The 21,330-nt window shown below is 47.0% G+C and overlaps 1 protein-coding gene across 2 annotated transcripts; it reads left to right on the top strand.

The window, feature by feature from the left end:
- The first annotated feature begins 13,911 nt into the window (after positions 1 to 13,911).
- On the top strand, positions 13,912 to 17,225 carry LOC136497855 (cyclic pyranopterin monophosphate synthase, mitochondrial-like). Of its 2 annotated transcripts, XM_066493729.1 has the most exons (3): positions 13,912 to 14,184; positions 15,690 to 15,820; positions 16,441 to 17,225. In XM_066493729.1, exons 2-3 carry the CDS (start codon positions 15,719 to 15,721, stop codon positions 17,014 to 17,016), a joined length of 678 nt encoding a protein of 225 aa, XP_066349826.1. In that variant the 5' UTR covers positions 13,912 to 14,184; positions 15,690 to 15,718; the 3' UTR covers positions 17,017 to 17,225. The 2 variants fall into 2 exon arrangements, with proteins under 2 accessions (XP_066349826.1, XP_066349827.1); XM_066493730.1 differs by lacking the exons at positions 13,912 to 14,184; positions 15,690 to 15,820 and adding an exon at positions 15,866 to 16,062.
- The last annotated feature ends 4,105 nt before the right edge of the window (positions 17,226 to 21,330 follow it).

Genomic DNA, 21,330 nt, shown 5'->3' on the forward strand with positions numbered 1-21,330 from the left:
TCCGCCTTGGCCCGACCCCCAAGGGTTGGCTCCGCCTCGGCCCGACCCCCAAGGGAGGGCTCTGCCGCGCACGACGTCTGAGGGCCGGCTCCGCCTCGCCCGATCCTTCGGGCACGGCTCCCAACATAAGCCCACACCGTCGTCAACCACTATGGGCCAGAAAATACAACCCAAGGTCAAACTTCTGGCATCGTGCAGGGAGCGGTCACATCTCAACACGACCTATCCCTGCGACATGTCATTCCAGGGAACTCACATCACCCACAGCGACAGACGCGTGGTCACTATGTTGCCTACTCCATGTACGGCCACTGACCAGAGCGTCGGTTCACCACGTCGCTCGCCGGGGAGGAGTGGGACGTTACGACCCGCTGACAACGGCAGTGCATGGCATCATCAAGCGGACAGGCTCCCGACGCAGGGCTGTCCCTATCACCACCTGACGTGTCAGCGGAACCCGCACAAAGGAAAAGCAAGGCCCGGTGACCCTGAAGGACACTCTCTCTCTCCTCCTTCCCCACCGCTGTAACCCCTGCTTTCCCTTGGCCTATAAAAGGGAAAGCAGGGCGTCCCACTAAGGGCATCGAACAAATGATCGCATATCACACCGCATCGCACAGCGAACTGACATCGGTTCACTGCACTACATTAGACCAAGAGCACTAGCATCAAACCTCAAGCACATAACTGAGCAGAGACCATGCTCTCGGTACCCATTCGTTCTTTCCACCAGAGACATGGGACATGTTCCTCTTTTGCTAGTTTGTAACCCCCTACTATAAACTCAGTACTGGTAACACGAGCAGCCCAAAACTATATGTAGGGACATTTGGCCCGAATCAGTATAATCCTTATATCTTCTTAGCATACCATCTAAGCCAGACGCGCAATATACAAATTTACTCGTTGGAGTTCACTCGAAACATCGATAGTTGGCATGCCAGGTAGGGGGCTTTTGCACATCTCGACATCAACACCAGGCCTTGGATGGCTAATCATAACATCAGCTGGGTCCCGGGCGCACACGTGTGTTTTGGGAACCTAGACTTCGTCATCACAATAGAGGGAGAGTTGGTGCGGCTTTCCGCTGCCACATAACCCCTCCTCTTCACCGGTCTCGATGCGATCGCCGAGGTGCCCGAGGTGCTGCAGCTGCCTACACCGGAGGTCCCCGGCCCTAGAGGCAACTAGCTCCTTAGCTTCGACTACGGAAGGCAGCGCCCTGCGATTTCGGTGCACGAGCGTCTCAGGCTCCACCGCGACGCACGTGACACCCTTGACGCTTGCAGACACGAAGCGCCCTCAGAACAACCCAATGAGGACGTATCGATCCATTAGGCCCAACAGGGCGGCGGGCCACACACCGTGGTTCTGGTGCATGAGTGTCTCGGTCTCTACCGCGACGCCCGTGACAACCTCGACGCCCGCAAGCATGCTTGCGGTGATGCGAAGGAGGAGGCTAACCGTGGCTACCATCCACACTGTGGCAGACACTATGATAGTGGTGAGACCGAAGCCTGAGCCCCGACTTGCTGGGACCTCAAACCTTTAGCCAACAGGCCCCCAAAGGCAAGGCGAAGCAGGACGAGGACGCCGACGAAGGCACCTCCAACCATCCCAACAAGAAGAACAAACAACGGCGTAGGAGCTCGCTCGTGGCCAACACCGACTGCAACAGGGGCTGGAAGCTCGTAGGGGATGCCTTGGCCACTTCGAGAAACTGTTTGAAGTTCCATGCCCCAACCATGCTTTCCCCATCGAGCACCTGTACAAAGACTGCATCCTTTTGAAGCGATTCTTGTCCGAAGGCTCCAACAAGGGGGAGCATAGGACGGAGCCTAGCTAGATGAAGCGCGCGACGTCACCCTCCTTCGCTCGGCCAAGTACCAACAAGCCGTGCACCGGTACCACAGCCGTCGAGTGCGGGGTCAGGCCACCAATATCGGGGACCTCGTGCTCCGCCTCGCCTAGAGCAGCAAGGACCACCATAGGCTCTTCCCACCATAGGGGGACCGTACGTCGTCACGGAGATGCTCTGGCCAGGCGCCTACAAGCTCAAGACCACCAACGGCGAGGTCTTCGTCAATGCTTGGAACATCGAGTAGCTATGTCACTTCTACCCTTAATAAACACACACTTTCTATTATTGTTAGTTTCGCTGTTGAACTCCCCGGTCTTTTGTGACACCCGACCCTAGCAAACTGCGAGGGGTTGGGCCTCACTCGGGGATTAATAAGAGCATATCTGCCCGGTAGATAGTCTCTACGACCATCCCTTTCTCATGATTAAGACCCAAAAGTGAAGTTTGTGGAAATAAACCCTGAGTATAATTGGTCAAACTGCGAGAGACCTACACCCCAGCGGCTACGACGCCTTTGCTCACCAACATAATTAGAGTTTCTTTTCTGCACCTTGGGCTTTTTTGCCTTAGCCGTGGAAAGACTTGATACGCATTTAAGAGTCTATCCGCCTAGCAAACATTCTCTGTGCCCAACCCGCCTTTCACGTTAAGACCTAGGAGCTAGGTTTATGGGAACAAGCTCTGAGTATAACTGGTCGGACTGTGAGAAACCTATGCCCCAGCGACTACGGCGTCATTGCTCACCAGTGCGATCAGAAATGACTCAACTGCACCCTGAGCTTTTATGACCTTAACGACGGAAAGGGTCGGAATACATTAACCTTTTTATACAAAAAGGAGGAAAAAGCTAAAAAGCTATTTGCTATAACGAAATTTAAGAGCTTGTCTATTTATTATAAGTTCTCTGCCTGGCTTATCTGCCTAACTAAATTCTTACGCAGGATGTCCTCATCCCCCATCTCCACAGGAAAACCTTGTCATGTAGGTAACACAAGTCAATCGGACAGCTTGATCGATGCTGTGAAATGGGTAGGGAGTAGCAGGATGCCCCATACGGGTTATGCCGACTCCATCACAAACGACGGACCTAGATCCCGCTCAAACATATCCGGTAAGAGTTTTCTGAACCCATCACTCTTATCATCGAGGTAAAAACCTGTGTCCAGGTCGATCGAACGGCTCAAAAGCCGCTGCTGAGAGACGGGTCACCCTTACTTCACGCATTAATTTTGCTACCGAGCCTCCGACCCCTACAACAGCAGGGGGTCGGACATCGCTCGGGGGCTAGCAAGAGTATCTATTCGGTGGACATTCTCTATGCCTGATCCCTCCTTACATTAAAAAACAAGAAGCAGGGTGTGCGAAAACAAACTCTAGGTAAACCTGGTTGGATCGCTAGAAACCTATGCCACAACGACTACGAAATCTTCACTCACTAGCGTAATCAGAGTCTTTGTCCACGCACCCTGAGCTTTAGCCTCAACCTTCTCAGAAAGGGTTTGGAGGGGGCCATCTGTAGAATCTCCATCAAGGAGAGGCCGATAGGTCACCCAAGTCGATCCAACGGCTCGGGCCGCTACCGAGAGACGGGTAGGGAGAATTGGGATGCCTCATGCAGGTTACGCCGACTTTGTCACGAACGTCGGACCTGGACCCCACATGGACATATCCGGTAGGAACTCCTTAAACTCGTCACTCGAGCCATCGAGGTAACTTTACTAATTCCCACCTTTCTTTTTCCATTACACGATCATTTATTCATCTATTCTCATGCATGCATTCATACATCCCATACATCTGAGCATCGCATATGCAATTGCTGCATCACAATGCTTCACATCGCGTCATGAAGCAGTTGTGATCTCATTCGATATGAGCGGCAACTGACCGAGGTTCAAAGGCCGACCCACGGATGGCCTAAGGCCGCCTCATGTCAAACAGAGCCAGGGGAGAAAAACCAAGATGAGCCCTAGCGGCCTTGCTCGACCCCGCTCAGAAGCGGACAGGGACATCTTGACCTTTCTCATTCGATTCTAACCTCAAGCCAAGCCCAAAGAATCTCCATCGAGGAGAGGCCAATGGGCCACCTGAGTCGCTCCCTGTAGTGACACAGGCATCTACCGGGAGGCAGGTTAAGGAGCAGTGGAATGCCACATGAGGGCTATGCCGACCCCGTCAGCGGATGATGGACCCAGATTCCACTCGAACATGCCCGTTAGCGAGCTCACCGAGCATGATACTCGAGCCATTGAGGCAAGTGTCATTAGCTCAGCCCCTCTGGTTGCAGAAACCGAGGATGGGGTGACGCATAAAACACGGTCGACCCCTATCGAGCTTCACGGGGCTCGGGGGCTCAAGCCGCCCGATCCTAAAGATGGGAGACCGGGTTCGAAGGCTGGCCCACGGAGGGCCCGAGGTCGCCTCACATTGAACAAGAGCTAGAGAAGAAAATGCAGATGAGCCCCAGCGGCCTTCGCCCGACCTGACTAGAAGCGGACATGGTCATCTCGCCCTTCTCGTTTGATCCTAACCTCCAGCCAAGCCCATAGAATCCCCATCGAGGGGCATTTGTTAGAAGGCGGGTTAAGGAGCAGTGAAATGCCACATGAGGGCTTTACCGACCCCATCACAAACGATGGACCTAGATTCCACTCGAACATGCCCGTTAGTAAGCTCACCAAGCGCATCACTCGAGACAACGAGGCAAGTGATGAGCTCAACCCCTCCAGTTGCAGAAACCACGGATAGGACGACAATCATAAAGATAAGCCAACCCTCGACCGAACCCCTACGATGCATGGGGGCTCGAGGAAAGTTGGACTCATGAGGAGACCGAATGCGCGGTCACAGAATGATGGCTCAGAACCTGAGGGGGGGAGTATGTGCGAAAATAAGAGACGCTATCTCCTAGTTTCACTATCTTCTCCTCAATCTTTAGTGAAACCCGACCCTAGCAACGGCAAAGGGTCAGATCTCACTCGGGGGCTAATAAGGGTATAATTACACCCTTTCTGAAATAGTCGCTACGTCTGACCTCTTCCTCACGTTAAACCTAGTGGCAAGGTCTATAGAAACAAACGATTGAGCATGGCTGGTTGGACTACGAGGAACGTACGCCCCTACAGCTATAGCACTCTTGCTCATCAGTGTGATCAAAGTTTCCCTCCCACACCTCAGGCCCTACGGTCTTAACAAACAGAAGGGTTGGAACACACAAACCCCTTTTCACACATAAAAAGGGAGGAAAAACAAACTCAGTCAAACAAAACAAAATGGTAAGTTTGTGCGATAGTACATAAGGGTCGGAGTTTGTCTACTTGTTACATGAATGATTACTCGACCTATCTGACTAACTAACCCCTCTAGGGGAGAACTATGTCTTCCATTTTGTCTGCTAGGTCCCATGAAAGGGGAGCCACCGCTATCTCTATCTCATCTAGCTCATAGGCTTCGTAGCTAGGCTCGAAGCCGAGGCTCATGGTCTCTAGGTTGATGTTGTCCCCACAATGAGAACGAGCAATCATGAAGCATTGATGGACCTCGGCATGAAGGTCATTCCTCTTGAGCTAGTGCACCCGCGCTGTGATCTCGATGGCATGGGCCATGAGCGAACTAGTCCCCTCCGACTGCACCACCTCCAGGTCATCACAGACCACTCTGAGGGTGGCGCTCATGATACCAAGCTTGTCGCTCTCCGCCTAAAGGTTCCTCCTTGCCTCGGTGAGGTCCACGGCTAGCCCAACAGAGACGCCCTCAGCCTCCAGCCTCTGGGTTGTCATGGTTCCAAGCTCGGCCTAGAGGGAGCCGATCTTCTACTGCACATCATCGCGCTCTCAGAGGGCTCCTCATGAGCCATACCATGCTTCGAGCGGAGCCTCTCTATGGTTTGGAGCAGCTTGTCCCGCTCCTTGTGTAGCCGGGTGACCATCATGGCGTCCAGACTTGCCTTCTTCTCTAGGGCCACGAGCTTCTCCTTGGCCCCTAGCTTTAGCTCCTGCTCCTTCTCAACCTTGGCTAGAAGGTCGAGGATCCGTCGGTAGGTCTCGACGTCCTTCTGTAGCAGCTCATCCTGCTCCCTCCTGACCTTGGCGGCCTCCTCGTCATCCTTCCACGACCTTACCGATAGGGCCTCGAATGCCCTCTTGGCCTCATTCGCATGCCAATGGGCCTCAGCCACCCACAATCAGAGACTGTCCACCTCCTTGGCAAGGGGAGTCAGCTCAGCCACCTTCTGCTAGGCGGCAGCAAGTTGAGCCATCACCTCCTCACGTAGCTGCACCTCCTTGACGAGGCGGTCCTAGGTTCCCTTCTGCTCATGAAGGAACCGCAACTTCCCTCGGCTTCAAGCGATAAGGGACTGAAAGAATACAATGGTCAGAATACAAAAATATATGGAGAAAGGAAAAAATGAGAAGCAGAATCAAGTAAGTACCCGACCGGCGGGAATGACAATGTCAGCCAAGGCACCCCCGGGCATGGTCTAGAGCTTTAAGCATGGACGCGACTCCCACGTTGAGGCTCTCCCGCTCCATGCTCTCGGCGGCATCATCGAGGGTGAAGAGCATCGATGTCGGCTCCTGTGGATTTGTCCATCAGAGCAGGGGCTCACCCCGCCTGGGTGAGTCACTGCCTCTTGACATCAGGGCCAGGGATGATTCCCCATCAGTCCTCTCTGCCACCACCACGACATCCGGGGACCCCTTGGCCACATCCCCCTCCGTTCGACCCATGTCAGGCGCCGACACTTGGGCCACTGGTGGCGTGGGTCGTGTCGTTGCCTTGGGCACCGCCACGGTTGCGTCTGGCTATGACCCACCTATCATAGCCACCGCCACCTCCGTCGGTGTTGGCGGTGCCTTGACCGGCTGCGCCGTGCCCACCACGGACAGTGTCATGAGCGTGGTCGGTAGCTTCGTCTACCCTATCATCGACAGCGGTATTGCCTCCATCGCCAGCCCGCTTGTCCCGCCAAGGGCATGGGCGCCACCATGGGCGGTGCCTGACCGGTCGGTGACACAGTCACACCGATGCTGCTCTCACTTGAAATGGGTGCAACGCCAACCGATGGTTGCCGCTCTGCTTGGAGGGCGATGCTCTTCTTTGGCGCTGGTACCAAAGGATTATGCTGCCTCACAATGCTGTAAGAAACAAACAGCATAAGTCACGATGAAATCCAACCAAAACAAAGAAAAATTGAGGAGCTAATGACTTACATTGTCATTGTTGGGTGGCAAATGCGTTTGGGGGACGAACCCCTAGACCTCTGCTCTACCTCATCAAGGCAAGGCCGTTTCGAGCCCACCCCTGCTCCTAGGCAGAGGGGCTCACTCCCCTTGGATCTTGGGGTGCGATGGCGAAGCCACCTGCCTCCGCTAGCACCTCGGGCATGATGGCAGAGCCGCCCACCCTTGTTGGCTCCTAGGAGGGCCGATGGTCCAGCCCATCTTCGCTAGTTCCACAGATGTCCCCTCCCCTCCGTGGAATAGGAAGGGTCCCAACTCCTGCAAGGATGAGCGGATACCTATCAACACATCCTCGTTGTCCAGGTCATCCCACTCGATGTCATCGACTACCTCATCATCGTCTTCCTCATCATCATCGTCATCGCCGTCGGTGTCCTCCCCTCGCTCCTATGCCTGTAGCTTTTGCTGCATTTTCTTCCTCTTGTCCTGCTTTGCCTTCCTAAGCCGCTCGCCCTCGGCGTGATTCACCACCCTCATGGACAAATTGCTCAGCAACGGAGCTAGGTGATCCATGAGGATGAGGTCCCTCGGCTGGTCCCCCCATCTCAATGTAAGTATCAAGAGGTCGGGAGATCAATTGAAGAGGAGGCATGAGAAGAGAAAACTTATGAAGACAATGTAGCCTGGTTCTGGCTGCATCGAAGGATGCCTCGGCACCAGGTACACGAAATCAAGGGGGGCGCCCACGTCGTCCCATGAAGGCTCCATCACCTTCTTAATGCGCTGTGCAACTTTGGAGGGGGGGGAGTGCTCCCTCGACTAGCGCTGTCCCATCGAATGACGCCTCAGGTGCCATCGCATATAGTGGAAGCACACACCTCATCAATGGTGCCACCCTCCTTGCGTGGTAGGCACCGATGCTACCCTACCCCTTCAGGCCACTCTCCTTTAGGATGCGGATGGTGGCGAGGTGGTCCTAGATCCTGTTCTTGTCCTTCTCTAGGACACCCCACTTCCTCCATGATTCTAGGGCCTCCTCGACCAGGCGCTTGGTGAGCTCCGGTAGGGGAGCGTCGACGTCATTCTTGAGATAGAACCATTGTGAATGCCACCCCTTGTTGGAGGTCGACAGCCGCATCGATGGGTACTCGTCGACCCGGTTGTTCCAGAGGTGGATGTCGACGCATCCCATTGACGTATGTAGCTCCTACCCGCCTCCCTTCTCCCTCTTCTTCTAGAGGGTGATGGCGAAGAAGTGCCGCCATAGATCGAAGTGGGGATTGATCCCTAGGAATCCCTCGCACAGGGAGATGAACGCCGCCATGTGCTGGATCCCGTTGGAATTAAGGTGCTGCAATTTGATCTTGTAGTAGTGCAGTAGCCCCCGGAGAAATCTGTGAGCAGGGCCAGCGAATCGATGCTCATGGAAGCACGCAAAAGACACCACATAGCCATCGGGCGGCGATGACATCTCCTCCTCGCTGGGCAGCAACCACTCCTTGGCCAAGGTCCGCGCAAAGAGAAGACCACAATGGATAAGACCTTCCATGCGTTGGAAGGTAATGTTAGAGCGGCACCATAGATCTATTGGAGGAGGGGACGATTGGATACGGGCTTGACAACAGTGGGGATACGGAGACAAGGAACCTTCGGCGATTGGTTGCAAGGGTCATGGCTACGGAGGTAAGAAGGCAAGATATAAAACCCTAGGGGTGAACCCTTTGGTTTAATAGGGGCGACGGATGTGAGGAAACCAACCGTCCGCCTGGATCTCTACGCCTGCCATGATCTACCACAACGTCCTACCATAGGAAGTGCGCATGCAATCTCTATCCTTTCCCACGGAAGACTTGCTGGACGTTTTGCCTCCCCGGACAGGCCATGACTCGTCCCAAGTAAGAGCAATACGGATCAAAAAATACTTTATGGCCCGTCTGGGCCCAGGAGTTCCAAGGTTGGCCCGTCAACGGGTTCGACAACCGTTCTAGGCACCCTTAGGATAAGGGATGGAAAGGGATGGGTCCACAAGCGGCTAGTATCCAGGCACACGGGCGCCACGGGCATCTCAGCCCATGATCGAGTCTTAGCCAAGCTGACCCTAGTTGTATCCCCGCAAATGGGATGCCAGGACCCCAAGCGAACTATCCAGCTAACGAACCACCAAATCTCACGACCATACCCACGATGGGTCCAACCTCGGCAAGAAGGAATCACCATCCACGACGTAGGCGACGAAAGAAGGCCAGGGTCCTTAGAGTCCTCCATTCCAGAAAAACCTCCGAAGGAGTATTTTACTCCTCTGTAGGCTCGAGGGCTACACCCACCGGGTGCGCTCGCGCGCACCCATTGGCAAGTCAAAAAATCCCCCAGGCGATTCTACCCGAATCGCCCGAGGGTTTGGGGGCTACTGTCGGGGACCAATACTAGGGTACCATAAGAGGAGGAGCTAATAACCATCGACGTTGATTCATCCGAACGGTCAAGAGCGCGGCTATAGCTCTTGTCGACCACCGAGGCCACGAGGTTCGCCTCATCCGACCCCCCGAGGGATGGCTCCGCCTCGGTAGATCCCCTGAGGGTTGGCTCCGCCTCGTCTGACCCCTGAGGGTTGGCTCCACCTCGGCTGACTCCCAAGGGGGGGCTCCGCCTCGCTCGACATCTGAGGGTTGGCTCCGTCTCGTCCGACACCCGAGGGTTGGCTCCGCCTTGGCCCGACCCCCAAGGGATGGCTCCGCCTCGCCCGATGTCTGAGGGTTGGCCCCGCCTCGTCTCGACCCCTAAGGGAGGGCTTCGCCTCGCCCGACGTCAGAGGGCCGGCTCCGTCTCGTTCGATCCCTCGGGCACGGCTCCCAACGTAAGCCCACACCGTCGCCAACCATCATGGGCCAGAAAAGTACAATCCAAGGTCAAACTTCTAGCATCGTGCAGGGAGCGGCCACGTCTCAACACGACCCGTCCCCGCGACATGTCATTCCAGGGAACTCACATCGCCCACAGTGACAGACGCGTGGTCACTATGCTGCATACTCCATGTACGGCCGCTGACTAGAGCGTCGGTTCACCGCGCCGCCCGTCGAGGAGGAGTGGGACGTTATGACCCGCTGACAACGACAGGACATGGCATCATCAAGCGGACATGTGCCCAGCGTGGGGCTATACCTATCACCACCTACCGTGTCAGCGGAACCCGCACAAAAGAAAAGGAAGACCCGACGACCCTAAAGGACTCTCTCTCTCTCTCCTCCTTCCCTGTCGCTGTAACTCCTGCTTTCTCTTGGCCTATAAAAGGGAAAGCAGGGCATCCCACTAAGGGGCATCGAACAAACGATCACATATCACACCGCATCGCACATCGAACTGACATCGGTTCACCGCACTGCATCAGACAAGAACACTAGCGTCAAACCTCAAGCACATAGCTGAGCAGAGACCAAGCTCTCGGTACCCATTTGTTCTTTCCACCAGAGACTTGGGATCTGTCCCTCTCTCGCCAGTTTGTAACCCCATACTACAAACTCAGTGCTGGTAACACAAGCAGTCCGAAACTGGATGTAGGAACATTCGGCCCGAATCAGTATAATCCTTATGTCTTCTTAGCATACCATCCAGATCAGACGCGCAATATACAAATTTACTCGTTGGTGTTCACTCGAAACATCGACACATTGCTTTGTAAAAAGGACTGCTCCGGCTTCATTCCCTTGTATATAGATAAATAAATAAAGCCGGCTGCTTGGAAAGATTTTTATTGGGAGCTGGGAGGTGACAGGGGACATAATAGCATATTCGGAGCCCATTTGGCATAGACACACAGCTTTAGTGCGTCCTTAACCAATGGTTAAGGATTTCACTAGCTCATATTGGAAAATTGCTGATGTGAAGATGAGAGAACGGAAAAACCAGCTCGCTAGCGCGCCTACAAGCGGTGACCTCACACACGTACCAAGAGTGGCCATGGGGCTGACCCTCTCTATGCACATCCTTCCATACTCTGAAATAATCTGTCATCCAACCTTTTTGTTCTTCTGTCTTCCACATGTGCTGACGACGTCCCCTTAACCATCTATAGGATAATTACTTTCTGAATTTAGTATGATATCTGTGTTCTCACTTGACCTGTAAATCAATACAGAAATCAATACTCTCCGACATCCATGTTAGATCTATAGTTTACAAATTATTTTTAGGGCTTGTTTGGATGCATTTCAATCTATCTTAATCCACATGGGTTAGGAGGAATTGGAGTACATCCAAGCAAGCTTTAAAGAGGTTTAAATATTTATATGTAGTCCAAACTATATAAACAAAATGAATCATCTAAATACTTGCATTGTATTCGGAGCTCTAGATCTAAGATTTTTTAGAGTTGCAAAATATCTAACTCCAAAAAAACTCATGGATATTAGAGCTACAACTATCAAACGAGATCTTGGGGTGGGCTCCCGGCATCGGTTCAAATCCAATCCATGTTGAACGCATTTATGGGCTTGTCTTGAAATGGTTTAAACGCAATGGTTTTTGCTTTTGTGATAGCTTTGATTGGTTGTAACCCATTGAACAGTGGTTTCGACTGGTTTGGAGTAGGCCTTATAATTTTGTTGTAAACTAATTCAGACCAATGGGTTCTCAACGGTTTGAACCTCCTACGACCCGGAACGAGCAACAATACGCCTTTTCATTAAAAAAAAAGCACAAATGCCCCTCAGTTCTATCTTTCGGAAGAAACAGGATTTGAGGGCCTTCCGAGTTGCGATGAGATAGTGCACATTTAGCAGCCTTGATCAAATTCTATGCGGATGAGTGGTCAACTGTTGGGCGCACTGATCAGATTTCGGAGCCAACTCTGAAACCGGTATGGAAGCCACCTGAGTGGGATTGGGTGAAGCTGAACTGTGATGGATCCTATAAGCAGGATGAAAGAACAGGGGGCTGGGGTTTTGTCATCAGAGGTGCGGACGGAGGAGTGATTAGCTCGGGCTACGGAGTTCTGGCACATATAAGCTTTGACTTATCAACCAACTAATAGTATTTTTCTCACACCAAATCAGCCAGCAGTACGTACTTTCCAGAGGCCTTTCACGCAGAGATCTGTGCCTGTTTGCACGCTGTGCAGGGAGCTGCTGACTTGGGGATGCAGAGGGTGATCTTGGCAACACATGCTGCAATGGTGGTACAGGCTGTGACCTCTCCGGATTTTGATCGATCATCGGCAAGTGGTCTTATTTGGGAGCTAAAGAATCTTTTAGCCAGTAACTTTGTTGCTTTTGATGTTGTTCATAACCCTCGTTCTTGTAATTTGGTAGCCCACAACTTAGCTGCTCATGGAGCAAGTTTGAGTCAGGGTACTGATCCGGTGCTGGACAGTATTCCGTATTGTATTCGGTCGCTTGTAGCTAAAGATTTGGCATCGGTTTATGAGTAATGGAGATATCTTCCATGTTCAAAAAAAAAATCGACCCGGATCAAATGAACGAAATGACATAAGAACTGAGGTAATGCATCTGCTGACTGCTCACTTCCGAGTTCTGATGTTTTTGTTCCAATCTATCTATCATTTGACTGTACTAGTTCAATATTTTAAACATTGTAGTATTTGCACATAAATTGTTGATTTAGGTTTTCAAAAAGGCTGAATCTAGTCATTTCAAAATGCTGATCTAGTTTTTGAAGAATATTTAATCTAATCTTTCAAAGTGTTGATCTAGGTTAAGAAAATCATGATGAATTTAGTCATTTCAAATTGTTGATTTAGTTTTCGAAAAATGTTGAATATAATCTTTTAGATTCTCAAAATGTTAAATAAAGTGTTTCCTTCATAATGTTGACCTATGTTCAGAAACCGTTGAATCTAGTCCTTTAAAATGTTGACAGTTTTAAAAAAAAATGTTTGCTCTAGTTTTTCAGTTGAATAAATAGCACGTAAGTCAGACATCAATATCAGACTAATGATTTTTCTATTAAGTAAATCTTAAAATATGAGACAAAAAGAAAGAGAAAGTTTTACCTTTGCGGATCAGATGGGCCGTAGGGGCCTATGCAAGCAGTGGTAGGTCGGCAGGGGGATGAGGATTGAGGAAGCTGTTTCCTGCGCTAGGCCTGTGCGATGTACAGTACATACAAGCACATTTTTCTTTGGAAGTCGGATAGGAAATGGGGGAATTTTTTTTCGTGTGTCATTAAAAAAGATCATAATGTCGTGTGAGTACTTAGAAAAGTTTAGTAGTTTTTAGCGTCACTGCTCTAATTTTTTTGTGCTCTATATATCATTACCGTTAGTTTGGGCTCTAACGGTGTCAATCTGCAGATGTGAAAAATCGAAAATTCCCTTAAGTCTAAATATGTCATTAATTTTTTGAGCATCTTAATGACTTCAAATGAAAAACCTCAACCTAGAAAGTTATAGATCTTGTCAAGATCTATAATTTTCATGTAAAAATTATCTTCATTTAATTTCGTAAAAAAAATATGATTTTTCTAAGATATATTAATCATATCAAATCATATTTTTTTGTGGAATTAAATAAAGATACTTTTTATATGAAAATTATAGATCTCGACGAGATCTACAACTTTTTAGTTTTGAGTTTTTTCATTTAAAGTCGTTAAGATGCTAAAAAAAATTAATGACATATTTAGACTTAAGGGTATTTTTGACTTTTCACATCTGCAGTTTGACAGAGCCCAAACTGACGGTAATGGCATGAAGGGCAAAAAAAAATTAGAGCAGTAACGCTGAAGACCACTGAACTTTTCCAGAGACCGATAGGACATAACGATCTTTTTTTTAATGGCACACCGTGAATTCCCCTCAATAAAAAAATCCTGCTATTCTTTTTTTTTTTTTTTTAAGTTCCCGACGGACTCGTTTCCCCTCCGATTCGACACAGCTCACAAGCCGCCGCCACGCCTCCGCCTCGGCCACCGTCTCTGCTACCCGCCGGCCTCCGCCTCCGTCTCCGCTCTCTCTCCCGTTTGTCCCAGCCCAGGTCCTCCTCCGCTCCTGCTCCCTCTGAGTGTCGTCCACGGATACGCCACCGGGGCTGCGTAGACCTCGAAGAAGCCGACTAGCCGAGAGCGAGGCAGACAAACCACCGAGCGCCCCTCCTCCAACCAACGTCTGATGCCCAACCGGCTGATCAAGTGAGTGTTCGTCCGACCTAGATGAGCAAATTCCTTTAATTTGTTCATTTATAGATGATACAATGGATTGCTGGTGCGATTTTTGGTGCACTCGTTTCATGAATTGCAGATCTGTCTATGTATACACAAAGATTGTACTGAATTATTGGTGCTCTTGATTTGCTCATGAACACTCGAAGCAGCCACATGATTGCTTTACTCGCCTACTCGGATGCATTAATACTGTAGACTGCAGATCAATTGATGCATAAAAATGAATTTGATGGTGTGATTTCTTCATTCCTGAACCAATTGAACTGGCATAAGTACTTTTTTAGCTGATACACAGGAGTAGTTCTTGTTAAGTTTACGGTGGCATGCTTGCCCATGCCCTGCGCATCCTAATTGTGCTTAAGAAGTAAAGTTCCACAACATATACAGCTATGAATTTGTTGTCATGTGCCTGTGTATCAAACGTGTTAATTGGTATCATTCTGTTCAGTAAACTCATCAATCTTGAGTAGAGGTCACCGTAACCTGCATGTCCATCCCCATGACCCAACCGAACCAAAAAATTTGATCAGCACATCCAGCACTTATCCAACTAACCAAACAAAAAACTAGATCATCCCATCCATTCAAACATGGATCATCCTATTCCTAAACCATGAAGGGTCATATCATATCCCATCAATTAGTTCTTTCATGTGGGAATTATCTAGTTTTGTATGTCAACATTCTCTACGGTTTGCTTTTGTGATCTAAAAACATCGGTTCTTTTGTTGCGTGACAAACTGGTTTTGATAACAGTGTTTGGCATCCTGCTTTATTTTGTAGCTTGATTTATGCATTCATTACTTAACATAGAAGAGGAGAGTAGCACTAAATAAACTGGCTAGTTATCAAACTGATATAGTGAGTACTACGTGTACTGTTAGTAGGCAGCGGCAGGTGCTCGGTCTGGAATAAGGCTGAGACGCATAAATCACCTCGGGAGACACTCATCCCTAGACCTAGACTTCCTATGCTATTCGGTGTGCCCTTCAATCCAATGTCAAGAGTACTTTTTATTTGTCTATACATCAATCAGGTGATTTGTTTCCTCCCTGCACTAGACTTTACTGTTCTCTTTTATTTGGTTGGTCTTCGTATCCATTACTTGTGATGAACCGTGTGCCATGGGAGTTTAGCTGAAGTAGTGTGATGGATAGAGTTAAGTTCAGATTCAATTATAAATGGATGACTTGTCTTGTTTTTGAATCAAAATGTGACAGAGTGCTTTGCCTGTTCTAACAAAAACGGATGATGAAGTATCTTGACTAAAAGTAGACGTACTCTGCTACATGCTTAGATTAGTTCTGAAAATTGCTAGATGGAATTTGATTGTAACATGTGCTAGGCTATTTAAACGGAAAATTATGTTGTGTGCTCAGATGAGTAGGGTCTTGTGGCATATTCCACTTGGAATTGCCGTTTATGTACAAAGTAAGCATGTCGTAAAACGTCTCTATGTTTCCTTGTTGCAGAACTGTAGCAACGCTTTAGTGCACTTAAGATGTCCATCCTCCGATCCTTTCTCCCAATAGTAGCAAGATCAAGTGGTTGGAGATGCTTTTCTACTGGGATTCCTTCTGTTATGATAGCAGAGCTTAATAAGGTTAGGCATTTAACTATTTCTTTTGGATATTGTCATTTTGTGCAATTATTTTTCTTGCTATCGCTTACTTAACTAAGTATGAGACATGTCATGTACATTGGCACATTCTACTTGAAACTTAATGAAACTGAATACAGTGACAGGTTCGGTACTCCAGGTTCCAGATGTGTAGCTGTATGACAATTTCAGTTAAAGTTAAAACATTACCTGACAGTTCACAATGGCTTCTGATGATGCCCCAAGTATGTTATTTTGATGCGTCAATTAAAACAACATATGTGTGATTATTGATGTTGACAACCAAAAGTTACGTACTATTATATTTCTGAGTAGAAACACATGTAGAACTACCACAATGCCAAATAGAGAGATCAGATGGGTGTTCACAATCTAAAGTCATGCCCCCCTTTTACTTTGGAAGTTGTGCACATGAGTTTGAAACTATGAATTGCCACTTAAATTTACACCCTTGCAGGTGCATTATAAGGCATTATCCAGAAAAGGCTAAATATATGTTTCTAGCTTTGTCCTAAATGTTGCATGAATGTGTGTTTAAATAATTGTTGTTGCGCGTTCAAAGGAATATTTGTTCCTAATTATCTCAAATATTGTGATCGTAGGAAATGGAGTCAGTATTTGGTGAAACTCCATCATCCAGTCCTTTGGGCTCAAGTCCGTCCCAGCAACCAGCCCGACATAGTAATGGAGCAGAGGATTCACCACTAGTGCTTACCCATACTGATAGCAGCGGACAGGCGAAGATGGTTGATGTCTCTCCCAAAGAAGACAGTAAGAGAGTCGCTATAGCTAGCTGCAGGGTTTTGCTAGGCCAGAAGGTGTTCAATTTGGTGGCATCTAACGAGATTGCGAAAGGAGATGTTCTTACTGTTGCAAAGATTGCTGGAATAACTGGTGCAAAGCAAACCAGCAATCTTATACCCTTGTGCCACAACATTAATCTTTCACATGTTCGTGTTGATCTCACTCTAAATGAAGAGGATTCTAGTGTCGTGATAGAAGGGGAAGCCACAACCAGCGGAAAGACTGGGGTTGAGATGGAAGCATTGACTGCTGTAGCCATTGCTGGCCTCACAGTTTATGACATGTGCAAAGCTGCTTCAAAGGACATTTGTATAACAGATGTCTGTCTCCAACACAAGTCTGGGGGGAAGAGCGGAAGCTGGTCCAGGAATTAAAAGGTTCAATTGTTGCTCTGAGGATATGAACTGCAAGCAAGATTTCGGCATCAAAAGGATTTGTAGTCCTTACACCAAAAGGTTTTGATTCTGCTTTCAATGTAGGCTCCTTGAATCTTTTTGAGACATCATTTGAGTCTCTGTACTCCTGTGTTGTAGATACGCTGTTCAATGACTTTATAATAGATGGCCATATCAATTTATTTTCAGATTTGTAGTTGGTTACCTTGGTGCATTGTCCATTCTATATTTATCTGTTCTTGTATTTTCCATCATTTCTTGGCATTTGAATTCAAATCAAAATCTAAACGGAATTTGCTATAATGTCTGGTACATATGGCATTCAATATTGTTTTCTTTTTTAACATTAAAAAACAGTTTTATTGATCTGAACGAAACAAAAATGCCAGATGTAGCGAAGGTATCCTTTTACGGCTTTGAGTATCATATTCATATACATACTCTTTCCAATCTTTCTGGGTTACTCATTTTTCTTGAGTAACATAACTTTTGCGTCATTTTGGTGTTGAAGTAGGCCTGTCAGCCCTTGTTTAGTTCCCGAAAAGTTGGAAAATTGGTTACTGTAGCACTTTCGTTTTTATTTGGCAATTAGTGTTCAATCATGGACTAATTAGACTCAAAACGTTCGTCTCGTAATTTCCAACCAAACTGTGCAATTAGTTTTGTTTTTCGTCTACATTTAATGCTCCATGCACGTATCGCAAGATTTGATGTGATGGGTACTGTAGCATTTTTTGGGAAAACTTTTCGCGAACTAAACAAGGGCTCAGTCACTTGGGTAATTTGACCTTAGGACATGGTGTTTCGAACTGCATATCATAATTATCATGTCATGTCATTTAGTATTTCGGGAAAAATTATGTCCATCAATGTCATAGTGAAATAATTTGCAAGGACATCATTGAACCAAAGTATAATTGTTAAATGGAATTCCTTGTTAAAACGATATCTGATCTGTACTGATTTTTTCAGAAAAGGACATATTTATAATCAAATTTATGTACTTATGAGATGAACTAATTGCCTATCACTGTATTCAGAACAGCACATATGCTGACAGCAGATAGATGGAAGTAATGAATGATCATATTAAAATATGTATTCCATTGTATTGAAAAGGCTGTTGTGCAGAAAGAACGCTTTTTTATTTCTAAAGTTTACATCGACTCTAACGGCCATGACAAAGTATACACCTGATATCTTCACAACTATAGCTTAAATCTTATCATATTGTCCATAACACATTGATCTTATAGTGGATAGATTAGCTCTGCTTTTTATCTTGTATCCAGATCAGTTTGGTTTGCGCATCCAATTTCATTATCTTTGGGGCGGGCATCTATGTGTGGGTTCAATATTTGGGACATCTTTGGCCAAAACATGGGAAATGAAAATCATAATGATCAAGCAGACTGGGGGTATTATTTGCTTTCATCCAGCTACTTTCTGATGATGAGGCATGCAGACATTCAGAACTTTGCAGACTAGTTGATGTCGACATGGTGGGTATTTGGGGTCATTGAAAAATCATAACCCTAACACTGCCCAACTACTGAGTTAATGCATAACCAACTGAGTATGTCAGTTTAACACATTAGCGTTACCATGTTGATGCTGTTATTACTTTCTGATGATGCAGGGAAATATATATACTCTATCTTAATGTGCCCATACGTATCATTTTAACACATTGGCTGGACGTGGGGGAGCCTGGTGGTGAGATAATGACTCCGAGGCCAAGGTACAACAGCATTAGCCCACATCAAAATCATATTAGGCAGTACTTCATATTTGGTCCACCTTTATTGAGACAATTGCTAAAATAGGACTCCCAAACATGTGCCTTTGCTAAAATAGGACTCCTAACGTTGGCTTTGCTCAAATAGGACTCGAAACGTTGTCACTTTGTTATAATGACATTTTGACACTTTTAATCACATTTGTCATCTCAAATACATGTATTTTGCCTTGAGCTGACTATTTTGCCCTTAGGCCTTTAAAACACGTGTATAGGTGGGCTGCTGGCCGCTGCCTGGGCTGGATGGCCGGCCGCCTGGCCATGGCTTGGCTGGCCCGCAAAATGGCACATATAGCAATCAGGTAAAATTCTCTTTGGTTAACTAAAGAAGGGTTGTACAGGGAGAGAAAAACTAAAACTAGACACCACAGTGTTGTGATTGCACAACTTATTTGAACTAACAGGTTCCAACGAAAACATGTACCAAATGCATATAGGAAATAAGGAATATTTAAAACCTAACTAATTAGACAGATTACGCCAGGGCTCATAGAACATAGATAATGGCCACACCATGGATTTATTTCAATAAGATCAACATACCCGAAGAGAGGAAATCTCCAGCTCATCGTATAGAGTAATCTGCATTGAAAGAAAGTTACGGATGTTAATTGATAAACTGATTGGTGATGTAATATGAGATGTTTGAACCCTTCTTATTTGTCAAGATCAAATTGACATCCAAGTAAATTTTGATACAAATTGCATAATAGTGGTAATTAGTGCTTGCGAAGTTCATATCATAAAACCATAATTCTAGCAGTTACAAGTTCATCGCATAAGACTATAATTTAGTTTAAAACAAGATCCAAGTCATTAAATAAATCATGAGCAGTTTACATCTCATCACACAACTAAAGTAATTCATCCAATATGTAGCTTCCTCTTCGGTGTCATCTTCTTGGGTGCTACAGCGGTAGGCATCCTCACGGGACTATTGGTGTCAACTTGTGAAGATGTGCCCTCCCCTAATAACGTCGCAAGCATGCTGCACATAAATTTAATACGACAATTAGATGTTTGGAAAAATTAGTGTATGGTAAATGTGTCAATTTCTATATTTATAATTTTTTACCTTCTTGTGACCCTTCCTGGACTATCACGTAGAATTTCTTCTCTAGTCGGCCTCCGTGGAGTGCTAGGTTCCGCTGGCTGTATTGTAACATTTTTCCTTGGTTGCCTACGCTTTCTAGACAATCAAAGATAACAACCACAAACTTGAGCAATCCAAGTTAATCAGAAAAAAAAAATCAATGACTTCTCACATGCTACAGAGGCAATAATGCAAGCAAAGCAAAGTTCTCTTATATGCATATATATGCTAGTGGCCTCATATACGTACTGCATGCATGCATATATGCATATATATATATATATATATACAAGATTGAAATACATGTACAGACTAAACAAAGTTGTGGAATGTACATACTATTTACCTCTTTTTTGTAGTCCCATTGAGCAGGCACTTTGGAACTAGCTTGTCTATGACCTTTTTCTCCGCATCTTTTGCAAGTCATAGGTCCTCTGATCATCTTCTTTCCCTTTACATTTGTTGGAGCAGTATCATTGTCACATCCCTTCTCACCCTCCATCTCATTGCTAAATTTTCCATCTTTGGAACCTTTCTTCTTGTGTCTACCTTCCATCCATCCCTTGATTCTTAGTTTCCTCAATCTTCCAGGAGGTAATTTAGCTAGAGGTGCACCAACTAAAAAAGGTAGGTCGACTTCTGGCCATTGTGTTTTATCAGTCATCGGTTCAATCTCTCTTCCATAAGCCGCCCTAAACCTATTCACCGAGTAGTAGTCATGCACGAACTGTTCTAGGTCAATTCCCCTTTGGCGGGTTACATAGGCCAATACATGCTGACATGGCTTACTAGTGTGCTGCCATTCTTGACAAGTACAAGTCCTTTGCTCTAACTTGACAATGTGTCTCACAGAAACGCCGCTGCTATGGTCCCACACCTCTGCACTCCAATTAGAACATTTCACAATTTTCAAGTGTCCCAAACCTCTAGTATTTGCTCTTAGTTGAACCATAATAGCTGGGAGAATCCTGCCCTCGGGTAGCCTGTATGCAATAATTCTTCTCTTGTGCCACAATACCATGATCATTTCTCTGATCTTATCAGCAAGGTCAGCAACAGGTAGGTCCTTATGGTCTCTAATCCAGTTATTAAATGACTCAGCAATGTTACTAGTTATGTAGTCACACTTAATGTCTGGATTGAAACCACACCTATACCATAGAAGCTTGTGATTGGCCTGTAACCATTGCACTGCTTCTGATGACTCACTTAGCATTTTTGCTAAATTGTCATAGAAAATCTCCTCTCTGTAAGCTCTTGCAGCAGGATATATCTGGACAAACCCTCTAAATCTCTTTTTGAAGTTTCTGGCTAGATGATAAAAGCATTCCCTTTGCTCTGCATTTGGGAATACATTCTTCACTGCATTCTCTAAGCCTTTGCAAGCATCAGAACATATAGC

This window comes from Miscanthus floridulus, chromosome 12, assembly GCF_019320115.1.
Source record: "Miscanthus floridulus cultivar M001 chromosome 12, ASM1932011v1, whole genome shotgun sequence".
NCBI classification, from domain to species: domain Eukaryota; kingdom Viridiplantae; phylum Streptophyta; class Magnoliopsida; order Poales; family Poaceae; genus Miscanthus; species Miscanthus floridulus.